Source organism: Quercus lobata, chromosome 2, assembly GCF_001633185.2.
Source record: "Quercus lobata isolate SW786 chromosome 2, ValleyOak3.0 Primary Assembly, whole genome shotgun sequence".
In the NCBI taxonomy this organism is placed as follows: Eukaryota; Viridiplantae; Streptophyta; class Magnoliopsida; order Fagales; family Fagaceae; genus Quercus; species Quercus lobata.
In genome coordinates, this window is record NC_044905.1 from 47,085,678 (window position 1) to 47,112,979 (window position 27,302).

Below are 27,302 nucleotides of genomic sequence, written 5' to 3' on the forward strand. Positions count from 1 at the left end.
GAGTTCTATGCAAATTTTAATTAAATATCGAGTTTCTAATACTTGATATCTATCAGTTTTCCGTAAGAAAACAAGACTCGAAGATCTGTGTCATTTTCTGTCCAACTCATCCAACTTATCCAGCACAAAAGCGAGACTTTGAGACTCGAGTTTTAATATAGATATCGAGTTTCTAAAACTTGAAATGCTAGTTTGCTTAAACGTTTCAAACGCGTGTTAACTTACGACATGGTAGGCCTTACACAGCTAGTTCCCAAATTCCCTCAAGATAAATACGGCTATACCAATTGAAGAAGTGAGGCCCAACCCAAGACCGGAAGTGAATTCAATTCAACCCGATCCATTAATCCATGCATCGCCAGCTCCACAATGCCTCTATGCCCTCTCTCTCTCTCTCTCTCTCTCTCTCTCTGCCTTTTTGTTTCTGGAAATTAATTTTTTCTCTCTGTGTTTTCATAAAAACAACCAAACAAACAGACAAAAACTACTTTCTTTTTTCACATGCTTCAGCTTCTCTTTTCCGATTGAATTGGAATTCGAAATGACATCCGATTCTTTGGGCTAAGAATGAATTCCAGTTGAGAGTTCTGATTTGCCAATAATCATGTGGTTTTCCTTCTGGAAATCTAGGGATCGCTTCTCCATAGACGAACTCAGGTCTGCTTCCTCTATTTTTCTTCTTAATTGTTATATCTATTAATCTTGGCTAAGCGCAAATTATATTGTGTAATTATGCGCTTTTTTTTTTTTGGGTGACTGACTACAAATTTTGAGTTTCAAACTTATGCACTCAATTTGTGCATAAGTTTAAGAATCGAACAAATAGTCAATTTCTTTTCTTTTTAATAACTATTAAGGTCAATTTTGTTTCCTTTTGTGTAAATGATTATTTTATATGATTATGTGTATCAGTGACGGTGACAATATTTCTCAATTTGTTCAAAAATTTTTTTGTGGAAAAAAAAAATTAGAATTTTGAACTAACTTAGTATGGTACACTTTCACTGCCTATAAGTGTGTGTGAAAAAGTAGCAGATGTGTATATTGTATCATTATTACTTTTTGGTGTCTGCAAAAGTAAGTGATGATAATACCTTGAGTTTTCAGCGCTAGCATTTGCGTTGTGTGTTGACCTTTAACCAAGTGGCTTCAGTTTTTGGACACCAATTCAGATTTAAGGTAATGTCACAAAGAGCTATAGTTCTATTGGGATAGGGGTAGGCACCCTTCTATTCCCCTAATCTCCCTCTGTCTAAACGTTGGGTAGGCGCTTGTAATGAAACTCTGAATGGGACTTTTTATGTAGTTCTTACTGGCACTAGCGCAAACAGGGCTCAGGGAAGAAGAATTTCTTTCTTGATGATTAAACACAAGTTCTCATAAAAAAAGGGGTCTCTTGTAGTAATGCTGCCAATGAGCTCTTGCTCAATTGGCATCTCCTCCTCTTGTATGGAGGGTGAGGTTGTGGGTGTGACTTAAAAATAGCGAAAAAAAAAAATTCTTTGTATTATTGCTGCTGCATCTTCTTTTTGTACCCTCTGCCTCCTTGGTCTCTTCTTTCTATGTTTGTTAGACAGATATGTGTTTATCCCTTTGCAGATTAGTAAGAGTGTGCTCTTATTTATCAGTTATTGGGAAATCCTGAACGGTTCTTGATTTTTCTGCAGTAGCAAGATTGATATAAACCATGTCTTGTGAGGGAAGGAATTGTGGAATGTCAAGCATTGCCTAATTTGTAATACAATATGAATTTTTCTGATTATGAGAGTTATTTTTCTAAGAAGCAAAGACATTGACACTGAACAAAAGAAAGAACATATCACTTTGAAATAGAAAATCTTTAGAGTAGGACAAGGATATGGTTTGTCATCACATTGTATAAATGTATGTAAATTATTTATGCTATTTGTCTTTAATGTCCTCTCACATTCAACAAAAAAAATTATGAATATCTGAGTTGAATCTCAAGGTTGAAGGGTTCCCATCTACTTAGGTGAGGATCTGATTTCCTAGACTTGAACTATGAGTGGAAAATTTGATCTCAAATTGTATTATGATGTTTTGTCGCATTTTTCACATGGACAACAGCCCTGGGTATCTTGACTATTGATAATTTGCAAAGGCGACCCATTATGATTTTCGATTGCTGCTGTATGTGAGAATAGTGGAGAGATGGTTGCTTCAATGTTTATGGCTACCTGCTGTCTTCCTTTTTTTTTTTTTTTTTTTTTGATAAGTAAATCATTTATTGATTTAAAAAAATGGTGCTACCCAAGTACGTGGGTTGTATACATAGAGTAAAACACAGAACAGAACAGCAAGAAACTTAGAAAGGAAAGGAAAAGTATTAGAATACAAAACTAGTGAAAGCTGAAGGAATGTAGTAATTCTAGGAACCTTGCAATAGAGAACGAAAGAGAAGGCGAAGACTAGTCATATAATGACTTCAGAAATCCCGCTGTCTCGTGTTTGCGTTATTTGGGTTATGCTGAAGCCCAAAGATGATGGTTCAAATGCTGGCTTGTTGGCAAGGCAGGTTCCATAATCACAGGGGTGTAAGAATTTGGAAGGCTGCTCCTTTATGTAGCTTGTTGACCATACGGTGGGAAAGGAATAACAGGACTTTTGGTGGTGTTAAATGTCCTATACCATGTTACATCCATTGTATGATTGGATGATTGCATTAGGCAACATACCTATTGTTTCTTTTATAGATTTCTTAGATATGTTGAACTTTAGATTCTAATTAGTTAGGGTCAGTTGTTTAAAACTTCTTGTGTAATGTAATAGTTCTTTATTTTAATAAATTATTTTATTCATAGAAAAAAATCATATGATATACGAACCAATTCTATTTAGCAAAGGAAATATGCATGCTGTGCATTGGTATAGTATGGATTTTCCCTTAAATTAATTCTCTTCAATTCGTAGTTGGTGCTTTATTCTTTTCCTTGCAAGCTGCCCTGAGCACAATTCTTTGTGCCTCAGGAGTACTGGGTTATTCCTGGGCTGGTTTGGTGTCTTAAAGAAATTAACATATGATATCTGATGGTTATAGTGAATATTTCTTTGACTAATTATTGTCTAAAGCAGGTATCTCACTGAGCAGTTGACAAAAATTCAAATTGTGAATGAAGTTAACAAGGTAACAGATATCTATTTTCTTTGCACTACTTTCACTGAACGCTCTCACTGCTATTGTTTTTGTCGATTTACCAATGTTACAAATGGTGTTTCCTCGTGAAGGATTTTGTTATTGAGGCATTGAGATCAATTGCGGAGTTAATAACATATGGTGACCAAAATGACTCAAGCTTTTTTGAGTGAGACTTCTCAATGCATAGTGTTCCTTGATGTACATATGTTTTTCTGCCAGCAATTTTAGTAATTCTGGCTCTTGGCAGGTTTTTCATGGAGAAGCAAGTCATGGGACAATTTGTACGTATACTAAAGATTAGCAGAACTATGATCGTTTCACTTCAGCTACTGCAGACAATGAGTATTATGATCCAGAATCTAAAAAGCGAACATGCAATATGTAAGTTTGTTCTTGAAGAAAGAACTTAGTTTGCACTTTAGTTTCTCTGCAAGTTATATGAATTTTGGATAAATTTAATGGTCTACCCTATTGTTGCAGACTATATGTTCAGTAATGAATACATGAACTACCTAATTACTTATTCATTTGACTTCCGCCATGAAGAGTTGTTGTCTTACTACATATCCTTCTTAAGGTTTGTTTTTCTACTTATAAAAATAAATTGTTGATTTTCCTTGATCCATATTGTTTATCTGAACCTATTGAATTACTTGAAATTTTTTTGTTGAATATGGTATTTCAACTCCATGTACTGTTGTTTTTCAAGAGCAATAAGTGGAAAGCTGGACAAGAATACAATTTCTTTGCTTGTGAAGACTCAAAATGTAAGTTTTCTGCTCTTTTTACTTTTTAGTTTGTTAATTGGCGAAAGTACACTTTGGTCCCTTAAGTTTACTTACTAAGTGCTATTAGTCTCTTAAGTTTGAAATGATCACTATTGGTCCCTTAAGTTTAAAAAATGAGCCCAATTGGTCATTTTGTTAACAATAGTTAGTCTTAGTGCCTATGTGGCTAATAGAGTTATGATGTGGCAAATTTTAAGTGACATACCATTAAAAATTAATATCCAAAATTTGACTCATTAAAAGCCCATTAATCTCTTCTCAAAAAAAAGAAAGAAAGCCATTAATCTATTAGAACCTAGCGTAATTCGGGTGACTTGTTTAGAAACAGGTATTCCCAATTTCAAATTTCATTACCCAGATGAGATATTCGTAACAACACCATCGTCCACTGCTTAACGCCTCCTCCCTTGAGACCTATTCCTCTGACACGCAAAGCCACTGGTGCCACATATCTTTTCACGTTGAAAAACATATGTTATTTTCTTGAGCTTTATGAGTTAGCTACTAGCCTACAAGCCTCTACTAGTGCCAACTTACTTCACAGACTATATAAAACTCTTTGGTGTAAATTACTTGCTCTTCTATATTGTTCTTTTCATCTTGACCTAAACCCAAAAGTAGTGCCGTAGTGGTTACTATTCATCATTCTCTTAGAACCACCACAAAAAAAGCAGAAATTATAATCATGCTTAGTTTTGATTTTAAAAGTACTAATATGTAGGTGAGTTGTTTGTCGCACCAGTGGTTGTGTGTATCAGAGATGGGTCGAGATGGTAGAGGATGGTAGTGAGAGCGATGGACAACGGCGTTGTTAGGAACCTCCTCCTCTAATTTCAGATCTGGGCCATGTCATTTGAAAATGGGAATACGCATTTCTAAATGGGTCACCGGTTAGATTGGGTTCTTCTACTAGGTTAATATATTTTTTTAATGTTAGATTTTGAATCTTGACTTTTTCATATTAAATTTGATACCACGTAACTTAAAATTTGACATGTCATAGTTCCGTTAGCCATGTAAGCAGTAAGACTAACGGATGGACCAATTTCGCTTATTTTATAAACTTTTTTTTTGATAAGTAAAGGACAATATATATTAAAGAAGAACACAGCCCCGTACATAGGAAATGTACTAGAAAGGCAAACACATCAAGAAACCAAATTACAATGATCAAACAAAACAGGAAGAGAAAAACAATAAAAAGAAGGTATAACTAAACACCAATTGAGAAGAGTAAAAAAGAAAAAAGACTTAAACTCAAGAATGGACCGTTCGCGACCCTCAAAGCTTCTAGCATTCCGTTCCCGCCAGATACACCACAACAAACAGTGCGGCACCATCCTCCAAATAACAATATTACGATGACACCTGAAGTTACAAGACCAACAATCCAACAAATCCACTACCCTTTGCGGCATCACCCAACAAATACCAAACAAGCAAAAGACCATACTCCACATCTCATAAGCCAAAGGACAATGAAGGAGGAGATGATCTACAGATTCCCCACACCTTTTGCACATAAAGCACCACTCAAGGACAACAAAATGTCTTTTCCGAAGGTTATCAATAGTTAGAATCTTGCCTAAAGCTGCAGTCCAAGAGAAAAAAGCTACCCGAGGGGGAACCTTCGATTGCCACATCATTTTCCACAGGAAAGAAATGGCGGAAGAGGGGGAAAGGGAGTGATAATACTTGCTCACCATGAAACCCTGACTGCTAGACAACTTCCAACAAAGTTTATCAGAACCAACACCTCGTACCTTAGTGGAATAGATCAAACCCATACACGAATCCAAAGATTGTAACTCTTGATCATTCACTAAGCGACGAAATTGTAAGTCCCAAAAAATACTCCCGTTAGCATAGCACAAAACCTTAGAGACCGAAGCATCCCTTGTCCTACTAATATTATATAGATCTGGAAATGCCTCCTTAAGAGGACGATCCCTACACCACACATCCTCCCAGAACTTCACACGAGTACCATCACCCACCTCATACTGAAGGAACTTAGAAAAATTCAGCCAGCCTCTTCTAATGGACTTCCACACACAAACACCATATGCCCCAGACACAGATTTTGTACACCAACCACCCCACTCATTCCCATACTTCGCCCCAATGACCCTTCTCCAAAGGGCATCATTCTCCACACCATACCGCCACAACCATTTTGCTAATAAGGCAGAATTAAACCTTCTCAAGCACCGAATGCCTAGCCCTCCATTCTTCACTGGCCTACAAACCTTCGACCAATTAACTAAATGATGTTTACGTTCGTCACCGATACCATTCCAAAGAAAGTTTCTTTGTAATTCCTCCATCCGCTTGGCCACCTTAACTGGGATAGGGAAGAGAGAAAGAAAATAAGTAGGCAGGCTAGAAAGAGTACTCTTAATAAGGGTAACCTTGCCCCCCTTAGATAAATACAGTCTCTTCCATCCAGCTAGCCTTTGCTCCATCTTTTCCAAAATAGGATTCCAAACCGTCTTATCTTTAAAGGAAGCACCCAACGGAAGACCAAGATATTTCAATGGAAGAGCAGACTCTCTACAGCCCAAAATCTCCACTAGCTCATGCAGATTAGGCACATCCCCAACAGGAACCAATTCAGACTTACCTAGATTAATTTTTAGCCCTGACACCTCCTCAAATCTAGAGAGAATCTCACGCAAAGCTGTTATATGATTGCTATCAGCATCACAGAAAACAAGAATATCGTCCGCAAACAACAAATGGGACACCGTCAACAAGGAACCAGAAGCATTCCCCACTGAGAAGCCCGAAAACTGACCTGACACAATAGCTGCGTCCAACATACGGCTCAAGGCCTCCATAACAATATCAAAGAGAAAAGGGGATAATGGATCACCTTGCCTCAGTCCTCTAGAACTCCCAAAAAACTCAGAAGGACAACCATTGATCAAAATGGAGAATTTAACAGTTGAAATACAACACCTGATCCATCTTCTCCACTTGTCGGAAAAACCACACTGCTGTAACAAAAACAAGAGAAACTCCCAATTCACATGGTCATAAGCTTTCTCAATATCCAATTTGCACAACACCCCCGGCACCCCTGCCTTCAGTCTACTGTCTAAACACTCAGAAGCAATAAGGACAGAATCCAAAATTTGACGACCTTTCAGAAAGGCGTTCTGAGATTCTGAAATAAGACCATGTACCACCCTTCGCATTCGATTGGCTAACACCTTAGCGATAATCATGTACAATCCTCCCACCAAACTAATAGGCCGAAAATCTTTGACATCCACAGCATCATTTTTCTTAGGAATTAGAGCAAGGAAAGTAGCATTTAGACTCTTTTCAAACACCGCATGGGCATGAAAATTATGAAACACGTTCATAATATCAGATTTCAACAAGCTCCAGCAAGACTGAAAAAATGCCATAGAAAAACCATCTGGACCTGGCGCTTTATCACCATTGAAATCAAGGACCACTCTAAACACTTCATCCTCATCAAAGGGCCTATCCAGCCAACTAGCATCTTCCTCAGAAATGCTAGAAAAAACAACCTCCTCCAAAAGAGGTCTATGGACCTCACTTTCCAAGAATAACTGCCTATAAAATTGAGAAATGCACCCCTCAATGATCCTGGGATCCGTGGATAACTCTCCATCCACCATAAGCCTATTGATGGTATTGCTTCTTCTATGCGAATTAGCAATACGGTGAAAAAATTTTGTGTTCCTGTCTCCCTCTTTAAGAAAAAGAGCCCTAGATTTCTGCCTCCAGCAAATTTCTTCCAACAAGGCTGATTTTTCTAACTCTCCCCGAATTCGATCCTTTTCCGAACACTCCTCAGCTGAAAGAGCACGATCTTCCTCGATAACTTCCAACACATTGAGATCCTTCCACAAATTTTGCACCCTGAGACCTATATTGCCAAACTCCTCCACATTCCATCTCTTCAAATCCAATTTTAACCTCTTCAATTTGTTTGCCAAGATAAAACTAGGAGAACTTTGGAAAAGATAGGACTCCCACCAAGAACACACCCTTTCCAAAAAGCCCTCATCCTTTAACCACATGTTCTCAAACCTAAAAGGTTTCTTACCTTCAAGAAGATTCCCACCCTCCAGAAGAATAGGAAAATGATCTGAAAGCAACCTAGAAAGACGGCGTTGACAAAAAGATGGAAATTTCTCCTCCCAGTCAGCTGACAGGAGGAATCTATCCAATCTAGAACTTGAAACAGCCTCTCTAGAATTAGACCAAGTGAAGATCCCCCCATCCAGAGGCAGATCAATAAGGCTTAGCTCTGAAATAAAAGCTGAAAACCTATGCATAGTTGAAGTGAAATTTGTGGAACCAGAACGTTCAGAAGGAAAACGCACAACATTAAAATCACCTCCCACACACCAAGGCACCTCCCACCAACTACAAATGCCAGACAACTCCTCCCATAAGAGACATCTGTCTCTATCACAATTGGGTCCGTAAACACCAGAGAAAGCCCACACAAACTGATCCACCACATTTTTGAATTTACACGAGATTGAGAAGCGACCCACCGCTTCCTCTAACTTCTCCACAACCCTGTTGTCCCACATCAGTAACACCCCACCTGAAGCACCCACAGAGCCTAAATAGAGCCAATCCACATGTTGACCTCCCCACAAACTGAAGACGCTTCTCCTGCTCATTCAACCCTCTCACATTCCAAGAAACAATTCTAAAATTCATTGGTGCACTACAACATCCCGATCCCTAACTACACTCCTGCGCCTTTCTGACTCATTCTCCTCACCCCAAGAACTCAATAAATTCTTTAATTCACGATGCCCTTTGTGCCCAGCCTTAACCATCTTCCTCTGAGAGGCAACATCCAACATTCTCTTTTCTCTTCTAGCTTCTAAAGCTAAGAGCAAACCTGTAACTTGTTCTTCGAACCCCTCCAACGAGGTCCCAACAAATTTCTGGAAAGTTTTAATTTTATTAGTTACCCAAAGTGACAACTTGGAGTTGTCGACATCCACCGTACACTCTCTCTCCTCAACCGTAGGGATCTCCAAAACCACTGAGTTATCCACTGCCAGGGGTGCCACCTCAAGTGGTTCACCTAAATGTTCCCAATTCAACAGACCCTCCTCAGAGTCCCAAGCCTCACCCTCTGACCCAAACTCCGAGGCAACAGAACCCACAACACCATCATACTCAGAAACACAACTAGTAATTTGTCCCTCGTTAACAGAAGAATCCTTACCTGAATTAATTACACCCTCCGAAACAAGTTGATCTGATACGGAATTAGGAGAACGATATGTTGAGAGTGGGATGACTATTTTCCTCCCATCCCGAAATTCAATCATCCAATCATTGGAATTACCCCATGTTCTGCTCAAATCACCAACAAAGTCACTAAGAGTAAGACCAAAATCGTGTGGTGCTTTGGTGAAAATCTGATCAGACTTCTCCAATCCCTCTGCTTGCTGAGTAGGACTTGCTGAATTAGTCTCAAAATTCCCCTCCTCCGACCCCATTCCTACCTCATCAGTCGTCGGAAAGCTACTACCCACCTTTTGTTTGTAAAATGGTGACAAAACTGGCGACCTGCTTGAGAGCGTCGGCGGAAGCCCAAAAACAGAGTCACATGCAGAAAAAGTGGGAGCCGCCGAAGACCCCAAGCTAGGAACCACCTGGAGAGGCACCGAGAGAGGAGAATCACATGCAGTAGCGGTGTTCGCACAAGCAGAAATCGAAGACCCGATCCCTGAAACATGGCAGTCCGATATGCCAGGCTGAGGTGAAGACTCACACAACTGGGCAACGGGGATACAAGCAGGAGAGGAAGTTTCTCCAGATTTATAGAAGGTGGGTTTAGAGCTAACGTGTTGTAACTTAGGCTTATGAGTCTCAGCTATATGAAGCCCAGCTTGGGCTTTGGGTTTCCAAGCAGCGTGGGGCCTAGGCCCATTACCTTTTGTTAACACATTTTTAAAACTACGTAACTTAATGTTACCACTGGGCTTCACAGCAACCGGGCCCACCTCAATGACCTTAGAAGAAATCACCTGCCACTGCCCATCATTCCCACGTTCCACGCGCAAGGAAATATCCAAGGTCGGCGAAATATAACCACTGCTACACGCAGCGCCCTTAATGACTGACGTGACAACCGCCCCATCACCATCCTTATCAAACCTGGAATTCCCTCCCCAAGAAAAATCTGGATTGAAATTTTGAAAACCTGACATCAACACCTTCCCTTTGTTTACAACTCCTTCTGGGTTCTGCCGGAAATTCTCCATCACCCCCACCTGCTTCATGGCGGTCCTCCTATACTGAACACTGAGATTCTGGCTAACCGGAGAGATAGTCTTCCTCAAGTGGAAACCAAATCTTCTCCAGCCACTCCCCAAGCTCCCTTCCGGAATGACAATGGAACCCCTCCGGAGGCCTTTGTCTAATTCAGAGAACAATAAAAAAGAGCCATGGGCATTGGAGCCCAACTGAATGATGAGAATTCTATCTCCCTCCCGAACTGTTCTCGCAAACTGACCCGGCTTTTGCTTAGATGCCAAGTCCTCAACGTGAAACAAAATTCTCTTTGCACTCTCCTTACCCATACAGACAGAACGTGTGGTGTGCCTACCTCTTTCATAGATACATAAAGAGAAAAACGAACCCCCTTCCTCGACAGCAAACTCAAAAGTTTTAGATTCAATAAAAACAAAAGTAGAACCACCCATAACTTACCAGCAGAACAGATCAGAAATATTTAACTTAGCATACCAATATGAAGCTTTTCATTTTTCCTTTCATTCCTTGAGCTATGCTTTACTGTTTTTCCTGATCTTCAATGGGTAATCTGTCTGGAGTTTATCCTATCAGCACCTGTGAATGTACTATTTGCTTCCTACTGAGTTAGTCTTCATATCATTCCTAATACACCATATTTATTTTCAAAAGCATTAGAAAGAATGAAGTGAGAAAAGAGAAAACGAAAGCAAATTCTTTTGCTGTTATAGATCCTGGAAGGTGTGGAAAAGTGGACAACTTGTAAGTCCTAACAGCAAGAATGAGGGTCTGTCTTCACTCACTATCCAGCGAATTATTGAACCACTCCTTCAGGTCATCAACCAAGTAATGGTGATAGAGGGAAAAAGAAAATAGTAGAAATGGGAGAAATCTCAATTATTTTATAAACTTGAGGGACCAATAAAGCTCAATTCAAACTTAAGGGACTACTTGTGCTTTGTAGGTAAACTTTGGGGACCAATAGTGTAGTTTTGTCTTGTTAATTTGTACCATACCTTTTTGACTAGGTATTCTCTTTGAAAAATTGATAACTTCCTTTTAATAGCGAGTAATTAATTAATTGCAGTCGTGTGTAACATTGGTCCTCTCTACATAAGCTTTGTGAACATGTTCATCAGGTTGTTAGAGGACACTTCTTGTGAATCTTTCAGCTGCTGTTCAGTTTCTTTTCTTCATGCGATAAGCTTTCACTCCTTCTACGGCATCAAGTATGAATTTGTCGGCCCATAAGCCTATTTTTGGTTACTACCACATCTCCAAATTTGTGCTTATTTCACTTCTTCAAATCCTCATTAAATGCTTTTAGCATGTTATTTAAAACAAAAACTCAGCTGCCTTTGGAAGTGATAACCATCTCATGAACCTTTACTCTGCGAAACTTTCCACCTTCAGATACAGGTTTTCGAATATGAATGAGCATTTCCCCTCCTTATGTTGCAATTGTGGAACAGATAGGGAAGTGATCCCACACTGGATGTTGAAGGAACCTCTGTATACAATGCATAAAGGGGCAATCATAGTCAACCACCTGTAGGTTCCTCTTTGCAGTGGGAGATCAATTACCTAAGATAAAGTCCTCCAACACAGCAGAAGAAAATCCGTTACAACCCAACCTCTACACTGAATTACCCCACTATAACTAAGCCTCCCTCCCTCTCTCATAAATGTTGGAATTCCTCCCACACCTACCTGTTAGCTTAGGCTGTCTTCTTTTGGCCCATAAACACCTGGAAACATCTAGTTAAAGAAGTTTTCCTATTGCAAAATAAAACAGTCGTCAATGACTCTTAATACAAACTTTAAGCTTCTCTACCAACCTTTTCATTAACTTAATCTACAAAAGGCAGGCACAGGCTTGTAGCTACAAACTTACTCACTTTCTCTATTTTTGTTTATTGCAAGAATACAATGTCCCCGTTCCATTTCTTCAACATGTTCTGAACTACAACTCTCTTGCTAGGGTCATTCACCCTATAATAATCCAGGAAGTTAGATGGTCTTTAGAGGTATGTGATAACCTAACAGCTTTTTTCTGTTCACCCTTTAACATTCTTTCTAGAGCTCTCTGTACTTATGAGCTGTAAAAGTACTTAGATTGTGGATATGAATTATTTATTTCAAAAGCTTTCTTTCTTCCTGTGCACATGTTTGATAATAATTAATCAAGGAATTGAAAACTTTTTTGACACCTCTTTTCATTATCAAAGAAAAATAAAAAAAGTTATACTATTTCCTACTTGTGGGTCCAGCAACATCAGCGTGCCATTCCTTTTTAGAATGGAATGGGAGAAAATGGCTGTGTTTTATAGTAATTTGATTTTTCTGTTCTCTTTTGTTTGTCTAGGATGAAGTTGCTTCATTTCCACTATATGTTGAGGCAATACGATTTGCTTTTCATGAGGAGACCATGGTCCGCACTGCGGTACGTGCTCTGACACTTAATGTTTATCATGGTGAGTTTCTTTTATTCTTTTTCTGATCAATTTTTTGTCTTCTTATCCCTCTATGTGGTTAGGTGTTAGGGGAAAAAGTTTAATATCTAATATGCTGGTTGTCATTTTTCAGTTGGAGATGATTGTGTAAATAGATATGTCACCAGTGCCCCTCATGCTGATTATTTTTCAAACTTAGTTATGTTTTTCCGGAAGCAGTGTATCAGTTTAAATGGATTGGTCTCTGATGCTCTGAAGTAAGAATATTAATAGTTTTTCTGATTATAACATTGAGCAGAATATGCTTAATTCCTAAAAAGCATCTTTTGGCTACTGAGACAGAAACCCTGGGTCCGACTCAATCTCTACAATTCTTGCTGCTGTAGATGAAATTGAGGACAATCTCTACTATTTTAGTGACGTTATTTCTGCTGGGATTCCTGATGTTGGAAAGTTAATAACAGATAACCTTTTGCAGCTTTTGATATTTCCATTGCTTCTTCCTTCTTTAAGGATAGAAGCTGTTAATGTAAGTAACTATTTGTCTTCGCTATTCCTTTTTTTCCCCGCTTGTTTGTTTACACACACACACACACACAGACAGAGACAGAGACAGAGACAGAGAGAGAGAGGGGTTGGCTATAATAAGTTTTTTAGCACACACACACACACACACACACACAGAGACAGAGACAGAGACAGAGAGACAGAGAGACAGAGGGGTTGGCTATAATAAGTTTTTTAGCACACCTTTTTGTTGTATAAATGCATCTTATTCCTATTTAACATTGGTGGATTGTAAACCCAGGAAATACAAATTGGTGCTGTGGCTTCTCTATATTTAATCTGCTGCATCTTGCGAATTGTCAAAATCAAAGATTTAGCAAATACCATTGCTGCTGCTCTTTTCTTTCCGTTTGAGGCCTTCAGACAAATTTCTGAAGTTAAACTTAATGGATATATGCTTGGTCATGGTTCTATACATGATAGCCAACCTCAAGGAAGTGACAGTCTAACTGGTGTGGATGGCGCATGCTTGAGAGTTAACGTACCAAACTCATCTAGTTCTTCACATATTCATCCGGAAGTTGTAATTAGCCAAAGTGATAGTACTGGTTCCAATTTGGCTTTGAGGTAAAATATTCTTTTTCTCTTCTGATTTCTGTTATATGATGAATTTTGTGGGATAATTAGATACAATGTTTCTTAGGATTGTTTCTGGCGGACACTATTATTCAACAAGATTTCCTCTGAATGTTGTAATAGACCAATTTCATAGTAATTCTGGTTACCTAAAAAGAATGAACATTATGCTTGCCTGCCAAATATTGCGTCTAGTTTTTCAATCTAGTATACTGAGATTTTTCTTTACTTGCTTTTATGATTTTGAAGGTCATCCTCTCCACACTTTGTTTGATTGGTCTCGGTCATGGGGTTTTATACATTGAACTTCCATTTTTGAATTTCAACACTGCAAGTTTTTCAATTTTATTTGCTTGTAATTGATTAAGGTACTTAATGGCTGAAATTATGTGCAAAGATAGTACATGTAACGAGGAATGGAAATAAGAAGGAAATTAAAAAGTTTTTGTTCATGAGGCCTAGCTTCCTCGAATAAGCCATATATTCTGGTTTTTTTTTTCATTGTTCTCCTGTTCTATTTGTTATAGGGGTTCTATGTCTATTTTCATTGAATCAAAACTTTTGAGTTTACTTGTTATGTATTTATGAAAGAGGTCAGAATTCTTTATGCTCAATTTGTATAGGGAAGGAGAGTGCTAAGAGGGTTTTGTTTCATTTTGAGGAATTGATATCTAAGCAATCTTTGGGTCAGTTTGTGAGAACTTTTAGGGAGGGTGATAGAATTCTTATTCTCTAGCTAGGGTCCAATGCCCATGGTACCTTTCTGTTGATCCCTGAATTAGCCAAAGGCAAACGTAAGGGATCCATAGTAATACTAGAGGGGAGGATGGGTGGTGGAGGGAGAGGCTTTGGATTCCATATGAGGAAGACAATAGTCCTGGCTAGACAGAGTATTGTAGTCAATCAAAAGAGGGTTTCCAAAGCACTTGCGGTGGTGGTGGAGGAACCATGATAGACAACGGTGGTGTAGTAAATAAAGGAAAGGAGAAAATATCAGATTTTCAAAATTCGAATTGTATCACACTATCACTTCCAACAGAGAATTTGAAGGCAAGCTTGGAAATGAGAAGGCTCAATTTGGGGCAGAAGTTACGTCTATCATTAATGGTATTGTGAGTAACAGAATCAAAGATACGCTGACTTTGGATATCTCTTTGCATGTAGAGCATAGGGATGAGGGGAGGTGGGGCATGCTTTTTTCTGTGGTTAGTGAGGTGGGTTCATCCATTCCTAAGCCCAGTGGAGGGAAGGAGGAATAAACTTATAAATCTGTGCTGTCTAAAGACAATGGGCCAAGGCCTAAATCATAGAGGTCAATTTGGGCCACAAGCTTTTGGGCATTTTCATAAGCCCAAAATGCAACGTTTTGCTCTAGTTAAAAGTGGCATTACCTCTCCCCAGTTTGATTTAGTTCCAGCCAAGCTGAGTGTCTCGGTTTCATCTGATACATCTTGTACCACTCTGATTCAACTTCAAATAAGCCGTGTGTCGACTTCCTTTGTTTCCTCCATTGTAGGCGACCTACCTCCAATGTGTCTTTAGGCGAGTACAAGCATGCAGCCAGTCCAATCATTCGCTAGTGCAAATGTGGAAGAGGTAGTTGTTTTCAACCCATCTCTTCTTGAGACAACCATGAGGTCTAAAGAAGAGGCTGTCTAGGTAGTTCCACTGCAAAGTCCAGTGAGTTCAGAGCTTTTAGAGCCTATTTCCTTTGTTGGGTTACATAATCTTCATCCTACTATTAGGGATTTTGTTGAAGATCTGGAAAAAACTTGGGGTAATTCTAAAGATTGGGTGCTTGAGCTTTGTGATGGGAGGCAAATTATAATTCCACTTTCTCTGTACTTGTCTCTTGAGACTCGGTCAGATTACTCAGTTTTGGAGGGAGAAGGTTGTCCCAGGTATGGATTCTATAACTAGTGATGGGCATATTATTAATTGGGCTGATGAGTGCGGTGGTGTGTTGGATACTGTTTCTGTTGATATGGGATCAGAGTGTGAGATTTTGGACACTGATGAGGGGCTTTTGACTTGGGAATGGATTGGAGAGCCGTTAGCTGTGGTACCTTTGGCAGTGTAAAATCTAGTGGATCTTGTGAGTTCTCAAGTGGGGGTTAGAGGATGCAAGGAAAATATAGATAGCAATCTGTTATCACAATGGGTAACTAAAAGGATTAAAGCATTCAGAAAATTTGTGGGGACTTCTTCGGAGGGTCTTGAAGAGCAAGTAACGGGTTTGTTTTTAGCCTTGGCTAGGAGAAATTAAGTGATGCTTGTAGAAGGTTCTCAAAAAAAAAAAAAAGGGTCAAGGCAGGGCAGGAAGGTCACTAGGAATTAGAGAATTTGATGAGTTCCTGGACTGGTGAGAATGATTTTGCTAGGGGAAGTGTTAGTAGGGATCAGGTTGTTTTGATACATTAATGAACTTGAGAGTTATCTCATTGAACATTAGAGGGTTGAATGAGTAGGAAAAAAGGCTACGGGTTAGATACTTGATCAGGAATTGGAAAGCAGATATTGTTTGTCTCCAAGAAACCAAATTTGAGTTAATAACAAGAGGAGTCATTTGTAGTTTGTGGGGTGGTCAGCATGTGGATTGGGTATACTTAGACTCTGTGGGTGCTTTTGGTGGGGTTTTTGTGATGTGGGATAGGAGGGCTGTGGACAAAGTGGAGGAAGCAGTGGGACATTTTTCAGTTTCTTGTAAATTCAAAAATGTGATAGATCATTTTGCATGGGCATTTACTAGAGTTTATGGGCTTAATTCTGATAGAGATAGACGACTTTTATGAGAGGTGTTATTTGGGTTGCATTGGTGGAATGTTCCTTGGTGTGTGTAAAGTGATTTTAATGTGGTGTGGTTTCCCTCTGAACACTCTGGATCTATTTATTTTAATACGGCTATGCATCAGTTCTTTGACTTTATTACAGAACAAGTTCTATTTGATCTACCTTTGGATGGGGGGAATTTACTTGGACTAATTCTAGAGAGGTTGTTTCAAGGTCCAGGTTGGACATATTTCTTTTGTTAGCAGATTGGGAAGATAAGTTTCTATTTGTCAACGACGAATGTCTAGGTTGCTATCAAATCATTTTTGATTCTTCTAGAGGGTGGTACTTTCCAAAGAGGTAGGAGGCCCTTTAGATTTGAGAACATGTGGCTAAAGGGTGAGGGTTTCATGGAAAGGGTATGTTCCTAGTGGGAGTCTTATCAATTCCAAGGAACTCCTAGTTACATTCTAGCAAACAAACAAAAGGCTTTGAAACTTGATTTGAAGAGATGGAATGTGGATGTTTTTGGCAATGAAGAAGAAAGGGGGAAAAAGTTGCGGAAGGATCTTAGTGAGTTGGAGGTTGTTAAGGATAGTCATGATCTTACTGTTGAGGAAAAATAAGAAAAGTAAAGAATTAGAGGAGAGTTAGAAAAAATGACACTCTTGGAATAAATTTGTTGAAGGTAGAAATCTAGAGTTCTTTGTATTAAAGGAGATAGGAACACAAAATTCTTTCACCATGTTGCAAACTCTTATAGAAGATTTAATACCATTGATAGGCTTATTGTGGATGGGGAGTTGCCCTTAGATCAAGGGACCATAGTGGAGTGCATTACTCATTTTTATAGGTAGATTTTCTTGGAAAATGAGGTCCACAGACCTGTTTTGGATGATGTAGAGTTTTCTAGAATTTCAGAAGAAGATCCGATTTGGTTAGATAGACCTTTTGATGAGGATGAGGTGTTTGAGGTGATTAATAGTTTCGATCCAGATAAGTTGCCAAGTTCAGATGATTTCTTTCAATGGCTTTTTATTTTCTTTGTCTTGTTGGAGCATTTTGAAATCATATATTATGAATGTATTTCATATTTTTCATGCTCAAGCTGTGTTCGAAAAGAGTCTTAATGCCTTTTTTATTGCTTTTATTCCCAAGAAAACTGATGATGTGGACATGAAGGATTTCTGACCTATTAGTCTAGTGGGCGGGATGTACAAGTTTTTTTCTAAGGTGTTGGCTAATAATTTTTGAAGGGTGGTGCATGGTCTTATTTCTGATTCTTAGAATGCTTTTGTCAGAGGTATCAGATTTTGGATTCTGTTATAATTACATCTGAATGCATTGATACTAGGTTGAAGGCAGGGGTGTCTAGGGTATTGTGAAAGTTGGATATGGAGAAAACGTATGATCATGTGAATTGGACCTGCCTTATGTATTTGCTTCAGCGGTGTGATTTTTAAAAGAAATGGAGTCGGTGTATAATGTGTTGTATTTTAACTATTAAATTCTCCATTTTGATCAACGGTACCCGATCTGATTTTTTTGGGAGCTCTAGGGGAGTTTGTCATGGGGATCCTTTATCCCCATTTTTAGTTGATATTGTGATGGAGACTTAGGGTTGTAGGGAACTTCACTTCCTCTGAAATACTTGGGTCTTCTGTTGGGTGCTACTTTTAAAGAGAGGACAATTTGAAATCCAATTCTAGGGAAGATGGAGTGGAGATTAGCTAGATGGAAGAGGTTTTATTTATCTAACGGGGTAAGGTAACTCTTACTAAAAGTACCCTATTTAGTTTGCCTACCTATTTCCTTTCTCTTTTTCTTATTCCAGCAAAAGTGACTAATCATATGGAGAAAGTACCCTCTACCATGTACTTGCTTGGCTTTTTTATTAATAAAGACATTAGTTATCAAAAAATTTTCTTAAGGAACTTTGTGTTCATTTGCTTGTAATTGTTTAGGGTACTTTGTATTCATCATCGGGAACATGGAGTCCTTTTTCACCTTTAATAAAACTTCTATTACATAAAAATAAGATTTTGAAGGTCATCTTTATGTGAGGCAATGGTCAATTTGGAACTTTTTTTTTGGGGACATCCAAAGGATCATCCAAGAGCATATAGATAATGTCATCAAGAAATGGGGGAATTTTGAGCAGTGGGTTCTTGAATTAAGAGATAGGAGGAGGGTTGCAGTTTTGATTCAAATCTTTTTGCCACTAGGAGATGCCGTTGATGGTTTTGATGAATCGAATAAGTTGGTGATGGTACCTGTGGTGTCATTGAAAGGAAATAATATTAGGACATGTTGAAGGGGATGATGATGTCGTGGAGGATTGGGTTTCGGATGTCTGTTCCGAGGATGCTTTTCAGTCTATTGAGGGGTGTTCGTTGCCTTTTACTGTTAAACCACTGGCTTTCTCTAGGCCTATGGGTGTTAGGGATAATTGTGAAGGGCCAGCAGCTTTAGGTGTGGGGATATTAATGGGTAAGGACAATTACTCAGAGTGGTTCCAAAGTAAATTCAACGAGCTTGATGATTTTTTGGGGACATCTCTCAATGGTTTGGAAAAGCCAGCAATCGAGTTTTTGTTGGTTGTTGAAGCTGAGTTACAGCTGAGGGCAACTGAGGAAAAAATTCAAAGAATAGTGAAGATTCTAGGGAGGAAAGGAATAAGGGAGTTGAGGGGTCTATTTACTTGTGTCAATTATGGTTCAACATCAGCAAGGCGCAGTGTTAATAGTAGGGAAAGGGCTCTGATTGTTTCTCAATGAATTTGAAGATTTTATCCTAGAATGTGAGAGGCTTGAATGAGAAGGAAAAGCGGCTTCAAATATGTAATTTATCATGTGCTTGGAGGGCTAATATCGTTTGTTTGCTGGAGATGAAATTGGAGTGGATCACAAGAAGACTTGTAAGAAGTATATGGAGTTGTTCTTATATAGATTGGTTATATTTGGGTTCAGAAGGTGCTTCTAGTGGAATTTTGCTCATGTGGGATCGAAGGGTGGTTGAAAAAGTAGAAGCGGTGGGGCATTTTTCGGTTTCATGCAGGTTTGAAAATGACATTGATCAGTTTCAGTGGACTTTCACAAGTATCTATGGTCCAAATCTGACCAGGAAGCGTCAATGTATGTGAGAGGAATTGGTAGGCCTGGATAGCTGGTGGAATTTGCCATGGTGTTTGGGAGGTGATTTTAATGTTATCCGTTTTCCATCAGAGAGGTTACAGGTGGAAATATTTACTCATTCCATGTATAACTTTTTGGACTTTATTTTGCTTCATGGTCTAATGGATACTCCTTTAGAGGAGGCCTTTACACATGGTCTAACTCTACCTTAGCATCTAGAGTAGACTGGTTTCTCTTCTCTCCTGTTTTGGCAGAGTATTTCACACATTTCTCCCAAAAAAGGCTACCTAGAGTGTTATTAGCCCACTTTCCTATTTTGCTGGAGGGTGGGAGTCATCAGAGAGGGCGAATCCCCTTTAATTTTTAGAATATGTGGCTGAAAGCGGAGGGGTTTTTGGACAAGGTGAAGTCATGGTGGGAGAATTACCATTTTCAAGGGGCTCCTAGTTACATATTTGCCAAGAAGTTGACAAGTTTGAAATTGGATCTAAAAAAGTGGAATAAAATAGATTTTGGCAATGTCACAGCCAAGAAACAGTAGCTATGGAGTAAATTGAATGCCTTAGATGTTCAAGAGGGGACTCAACCTCTAATAGATGAGGAAAAATTGGAAAAAGCTAGCATTCGCTTTGAACTTAAGAAGACCACTTTGTTAGAAGAGATTAGATGGAGACAAAAGTCTAGAGTGTTGTACTTAAAGGAGGAGGACTCCAATACGAGGTTTTTTCACAGGATGGCCAACTCTAATAGAAGATATAACTATATTGAGAATCTTATGTTTGTTGGGGTTTTGACTTCCAACCAGGATATGATTTCCGACTGTATTACGCAATTCTATATGAACTTATACTCTTAAGTAGCAAGTTCATCGGCCTTTCTCGAACGTGTTGGATTTCCCAAGGATTTCAGGAGAGAGTGGAATGGTTAGAGAGACCTTTTGAGGAAAATGAATTTTTTGAAGTCATCAAGGATTTTAATGGTGCAAAATTCAAGGACAAGACAATTTGGAACCCAGTTATGGAGAAGGTGGAAAGGAAATTAGAAAAAATTATATTTATCCAAGGGAGGTAGAGTCACTTTAATTAAAAGCACTCTCAAATTTACTTATTTATTTTCTTTCTTTATTTCCTATTCCTGCTTTAGTGGCTAATTGAATTGCAAGATTTTAGTGGAACTTTTTATGGGGTGGCCCAGGGGATGAACCCAAATTTCATCTTGTTAAATGGGCTACTATTCGTGCTCCACTTTCTTCAGGTGGTTTAGGGATTCGGAATTTGAGACTTTAATGTGGCTTTATTAGGGAAGTGGTTGTGGAGATTTGGGCAAGAAAGGGATGCCTTATGGTGTCAAGTGATAGAGGTGAAGAATGGTTGTGAATGGTGTGGTTGGTGTTCTAGCTCAATCTCTGGTCCCTATGGAGTTAGTTTGTGGAAAAATATTAGATGGGGGTGGTCCTCTTTGTCTCGGTTTATCTTGTATGAAATTCGAGATGGATCAAAAGTGCAGTTCTAGCTAAACTGGTGGTGTGGAATGACTATTCTTGCTGGATGCTATCCTGAATTATTTAGGATTTGTCGAAACAAGGAGGCAAGTGTGGCTGATCTAATGTGTTACACCAATGGAGTTCTTCATTGGGATATACATTTCTTTAGGGACGTGCATAATCGGGAATTGGAAGCCTTTTGGGGTTTTATGGATACCATTTATGGCACTCCTATACGGGGATTAGGGGGATAAGAGGTGCTGGCTACCTAATAAGAGTAAGGGTTTTGTGGTTAGTGCTAATTACTATCTTCTAGCTAGCCATAATGATCAATTTTCCCCTTGGAAGAGCATTTGGAAGCAGAAAATTCCTTTTAGAGTGGCTTTCTTTGTATGAACCGTTGCCTTGGGAAATGTCTGACAATTGACAATTTAAGGAAAAGAAAGGTATGTATTTTGGATTGGTGTTGTATGTGTAAGTGTAATAATGAAATTGTTGACCATCTCTTCCTTTATTGTTTGGTTGCTATGGATCTGTGGGCTATGGTTTTTGGTTTATTTGGAGTATGTTGGGTTATGCCAAAGTCTGTTGTTGAGCTTCTTGCTTTTTGGCAAGGTCGATTTGGGCACCATCGTAATGGATATATATGGATCATTGTTCTTCATTGTTTGATATGGTGTCTTTGAAATGAAAGAAATAGTAGGTGCTTTGAAGATAGTGAGCGTTCTATGCTTGATTTCAAATTATTCCCTTTTTGGACTGGTTGTCAGTGTGGAGAAACCAACCCTTTTCTTCAATTTTGGATTTACTTGATTTATGTAATTTTTTTATTTGATTTGTACACCTCTGTATACTCCCTATGTACTTGGGTGTCTCTTTTTTTATATCAATAAATCTTTATTACTTTTCAAAAAAATATATTTCTTTTCATGTAAAGCAATGCCACCTCCTCGCTTTGTAAGAACAAGGTGGAGGGTGAAGGGCTATAAATGAACTAAGCCGATCATAAAAAACTCGGGCTTGACTTAATAAAAAGCTTGTTTATGTTTGTTTGTTTATAAACAAACAAAGCTTGAGCATTATTTTAGGCTTGTTTAATAAACAAGCTGAGCCCAAGAAAAAAAATGTTAATGAACAGGCTTGTGAACATTAGGGCTTGATAAAAAAAACAAGCGGAGTCTAGGCTCATTTTTGGGCTAGGTAATAAGCTTGATATGAGCGTGACAAATAATCCCATATAGTACGTAGACTTTAATTAATTGGGAGTTGGAATCACTTGCCCAACCCAAATAGGCTTGATAATGTTCTTTTGTTGGATCTCAAGCTCAAAAGCTTGACATTGAGCTTGAGTTTAAGCTTGATATTGAGTTTGAGCTTGACTTGACTAATGAATCAAGTTGAGCCAAGCCAAGCTCAAGTTTTTAGAGTTTTTGATGAGCTTGAGCTTGAAAATTATTGTAGGCTTAGTTCAAGCTCGAACTAAGCTCGAACAATTTACTTTTGTTGTCAAGTCAAGCTTAAACATTTGTTACTCAGCAAAGCTCAGGTCATTCATAGCCTTGGGTGAGGTCGTGGGTTTACCTATTGATTAAAAAAGATGGGGCATGGGCAATGTTGGCTTCTCTTAGCTTTGCCTCTACCTTACTACGACTTATTTACATTTCTCTCAGTCATGACTAGAATTATTATTTTCAGTCTACTTGCTTTCTTGTTTCTATCATTGGTAAGTTTTTTAGAGACCATCATCTCATTTTGCATTTTATTTTGTATTCTTTTCATTATGATAGTGGTGATATGTGTAGGGAGGCTCTACTTTCTTTCCTGACAACTGGGGATGATGTACTGGTATTGGGTTCTTTAGGTGTGCTGGCCACCTTGCTGCAAACAAAAGGTTATCTTGCTGACATTTGGCTTACTTCACCACTGCTTCTATTTCTGTTTACTTACTGAGTATTTCCTCCTGTAGAATTGGATGAATCAATGCTAGATGCTCTTGGAATTCTTCCTCAGCGCAAACAGCATAAGAAACTCTTACTGGTATCTAAGTTCTATAAAAAATTGAAATAGAAAAAACTCTCATTAGTATATTGTTGTCGTGAAATTAAATCCTTTAATTTTTGGAATTTGTTTTATTTCATAAGAAGATTGTGTTATACCTTTATCTTTGTGAATTAGATATTATTTTGTGTTTGTATGCTGCAAAGCTCTAAATTTGAATTTGAGATACTGCTTGAATTCTGTTTCTCACTTGGACCCTACACATACCATAACCTTTGTTACTAATATTCAAGTACTTTCATGAACACTCATGTGATGTGGTGTTCTATGAATAACTTTGTGAGTATACTGTTTGTGGGGGGGGGGGGGGAAGGGAAGGGTGATGACTTGCTACTTGAAGAAACAGACAGAAGAAAGGGAGAAAAAAAGGGCCACCCCAGGGGGGGGGGAATGTGAAAAGATGAAAGAAGCCAAAAGAGTTTAGAGATTTATAGGATCAAAAAAAATTCTTTTTATTTTTGGACAACTGGGGAATATGCAAACCTTGTTAATACCTTTTTTTTTGGAGGTGTATGCTTTATCCCATTCAAAGCTTTATTAGTGAGCTCCCTAAAAAGAGAGTATCATGAAGAATGCCTGTAAAGACCAATCCATTTATTGACTTTGTGTGGCATTAATGCTGTAATTATCTGACAAACAGCAGAATGGGAAAGTCAATTGATCGGATTTCTAAGTCAGCCCCTGTAATCAAGACTGATGAACTGATGTTGTCACTTTTATCACAACAGCACTACAACTAAAGCTTTGCTCCTTTAACATGAAATTTTGACTGTCTTCAACTAAATGAAGTTGAAAGAACAGCCAAAAATAATAAAAAGAGCAATAGCTGAAAGGTTACAAGAGAGGAAAGATAAAGAAGCATAACAAATTGTATGCGCCAGAAGCATTTGAGGCCAAAATTGGGAATTAACCCTGTTTGCCAAACAATATAATTAGTAGGCACTGTTTTGAAACTATATTTTTTACTAACATCCTGAGTTTCTAAAACTCGATTTAGGGGTTATAAATTGAGTCTCAAAGACTCGATTTCAGTGTTCCGATTATATCTGATTTGGCGTATTTTTCACATGGCGTTCACTTGGAAATTGAGTTTTTAAGACTTGATTTATAAGCCAAAAAAAATTTAAGTCTAAGTCTGTACGCGCCATTCCCAGAAATACTGAAAAAAAAATTTAAGAAATCACCACCAACCATTCAAAAGACAACCATCAAAACCACCACCAGCTACCACCAAAGATTCAAAAAACCACCACCAACTTCCAAAAAAACAACCACCAACCACCCAAAAAACAACCACCAACAACCCAAAAATGCATATTAGAAAGGCAAAAATACCCACAAAACTAGATCAAAAACCTGAAAAGAAAACCCAAGAACAAAGAATCTAATCTAAAAATCCAACAACCTAGCAAATCTAGCGGCGGCAAGATCAAAACAGTCACTAATAAGATCAGAGCAGCCACCAAAAACCCAAGCCGCCGCTCAACATCTAGATCTCGATGGATTTTGTGAGAGAGACGAGAGGAAGGAGGAGGTGGCGTTGCTGGTGGGTGGCGCTAGTCTGTGGGTGGCACCGGTGGGTTTTGGGAGAGATGGAATGGTGGGTGAGAGAAGGAATGGTTGGTGGTTATTTCTTAAATTTTTTTTGGGTATTTTTGGGAATGGCGTGTACAGACTTAGACTAAAATTTTTTTTGGCTTATAAATGGAGTCTTAGAGACTCGATTTCCAAGTGGATACCATGTGGAAAATTCGCCAAATCAGATGTGATCAGAATACTGAAATCTAGTCTTTGAGACTCGATTTATAACTCCTAAATCGAGTTTTAGAAACTCGAGATGTTAGTAAAAAATATATTTCAAAATAGTGCCTACTAACTTTATAGTTGGGAAATTGGGGTTAATGGCCAATTTTGGCCAGCATTTGACTTTCATTATCTGTAGGTCTTGTAGCATCTCCCAACAAAGGGGCATTTCACCACAAATGGGCATATGATATATATGAGGCATCTGACCTGTCACAAGCACTGAACTACAGCACTTTAGATGCAAAATTTAAGGAGGTTACCTCTTGCTGGAATGTACTAAAAGGTCAAGTAAGCAAGCAGCTGGAAGGTACTGACGAAGGACATTGAGGGGGTGAATGTAGTATGAAGCATCACTAAGGAGTTGTTCACTTAACCCTCATGGAGGCTACTGGCTCAGCACCTGAAGAAGAAATACAAATGTACTACAATTCATTTCTCTTAACTGGAATACAGAAATACTCCCATATGCTTCAAATTCCCTATGAGGTTTTCTGAGGAGTTGAAGCTGCCAAGTCTGTACTAACTGTAAGATTAGTCTAGATTTCTGAGGGTCTCTTTGTTTCCATACTAAGAGTAACCTGCCTCATAATTGGGAGGCACCTCATATTTGGACGCCATGATTTATGCTAATGTATTACACTGAATGGATGACAAAAGACCATAAAAAGAGATGAAAATTTAAACCCACTAGCCAAATAGGGTTTATCTTTAAGGGATCATATATGAATTACGAGGACTGATTTTATCCTGCTTTAGTACTTGGGAAAATTAGGGCACTTCAATCAACTTTTTCAAATACTGATATGTAAGCATTGAAGTTTGCTGCAGATTTGGAACTTGGGACTTTTAAAATGGAAAAACTTTTTAAGGAAGTTTGAAGTCTCCCGAAATTACAGAGAGGACCCCCTGGATTATATTCCCTTTACATTCCCCTTTTTTTTTTTCTCTAGATAATAGACTCTTGATGTGTGTCTCTACTGATGAGAAGTAATCCCCATTATGTAACAGTGTAAATTTCAGTTATAATTTGCAAAAGTAAATTTGTTTCTGATTATCTAGACTGGAAACATAAATTTGTAATGTATGTTTTCCTATAATCTAGATTGGACTTGATGCATTCTTACCTTACGTGTTTCCAACTTTTAATCATTGTTAGATGAATAGGAATTCCTGCTGTTGAAATTGTTTTCAAAATGAAACAGGTTAAAAGATTTTAGGTAGTGCTATGTAGCAGTAATTCAAATAGTGTTTGGTTTTGTTTGTTATTATACTACCTTTTTAACTTATGCCCAAAAAAAAAAAAAAAAAATCAGTTTCCTAGTTGGTTGCGAGTTCATATAAAGAATTAGGAATGTTTGAAAAATTTTCTAATTAGATATATTCATTTTTGAAATGTAAGTTTTCCTGGAAGATTACTCCGATACTTGTCTGTCAGTTCCATGTAGACTCTGTTTTTATGCTGCTGTCAAGAAGTTTGGGTCATGCACGGATCAACGACTCTGAAAATTTGTACTTATATATTTTCACTTATGTTATGTTCTTGTTCTTTTAATCTTATATTTCTTTCCTATTCGTTATTTATTTCCCCTTCCTAGTGAATTAGTGGTCATCTATTGCGTAGTTATAAATTAATAACGAAATGTCAGCTATCAGATGATGATAATATGATATTCACAAGTCCTATTATCAACTGAATGGTAGCAATTTTCTTGTTTATAAGCTTTAGAAAAAGATTATCATGTTCATTTCTGGATTAATTGAATTATCATGCTTTCTTTGTCCTATTCCTGTAGCAAGCTTTAGTTGGTGAGGACGCAGGTGAAGAGCAACTGTTTTCATCTGAAGGTATCTGTTGTGAGCTTGATAGTTATCTACAAAAGCTTAAGGTAATGACAAAATTTCTCTCTCTCTCTCTCTCTCGGTCTCCCCAACCATCCTTAAAAGTCCTTTTACCATGTTGGGGAACTTTTATCGATTTTGATTACTAAGGAAATCCTAAGCATAGAAGGAAAGCGCCTTTTAAAGTAGATGTATAAATATATAGATAAAGTTATAATAGAAGGGAAATCAGACTTAAGGCCGAGCTTGAATTCTACAAATCTTTAAGAATAATGCCTCCTTTTTTTTTTTTTTTTTTTTGCTTTTTCTTTTTCTTGGATGGATAGTATAGGAGAAGCTTTATCTAATCTACCCCCCCCCCCCCCCCCCCCCCGCGGGCGGGCATATTTTTAACATAAACAATCC

The 27,302-nt window shown here is 38.2% G+C and overlaps 1 protein-coding gene across 2 annotated transcripts in view; it reads left to right on the forward strand.

Annotated features, from left to right (window-relative positions):
• Positions 1 to 296: 296 nt before the first annotated feature.
• Positions 297 to 27,302, forward strand: part of LOC115975717 (protein TRANSPARENT TESTA 9) — a 68,144-nt gene continuing 41,138 nt past the window's right edge. Inside the window, exons 1-13 of one of the 2 annotated variants that reach the window (XM_031096616.1) lie at positions 297 to 657; positions 3,094 to 3,145; positions 3,247 to 3,323; positions 3,405 to 3,538; positions 3,638 to 3,734; positions 3,867 to 3,924; positions 12,578 to 12,686; positions 12,799 to 12,922; positions 13,008 to 13,194; positions 13,474 to 13,799; positions 22,997 to 23,085; positions 23,161 to 23,231; positions 26,852 to 26,944. In XM_031096616.1, the coding sequence (XP_030952476.1) occupies positions 605 to 657; positions 3,094 to 3,145; positions 3,247 to 3,323; positions 3,405 to 3,538; positions 3,638 to 3,734; positions 3,867 to 3,924; positions 12,578 to 12,686; positions 12,799 to 12,922; positions 13,008 to 13,194; positions 13,474 to 13,799; positions 22,997 to 23,085; positions 23,161 to 23,231; positions 26,852 to 26,944 (1,470 nt within the window). In that variant the 5' untranslated portion in view covers positions 297 to 604. Of the gene's footprint in view, positions 658 to 3,093; positions 3,146 to 3,246; positions 3,324 to 3,404; positions 3,539 to 3,637; positions 3,735 to 3,866; positions 3,925 to 12,193; positions 12,240 to 12,577; positions 12,687 to 12,798; positions 12,923 to 13,007; positions 13,195 to 13,473; positions 13,800 to 22,996; positions 23,086 to 23,160; positions 23,232 to 26,851; positions 26,945 to 27,302 lie in introns of those variants that run through there. The other variant, XM_031096617.1, reaches the window with a different exon arrangement.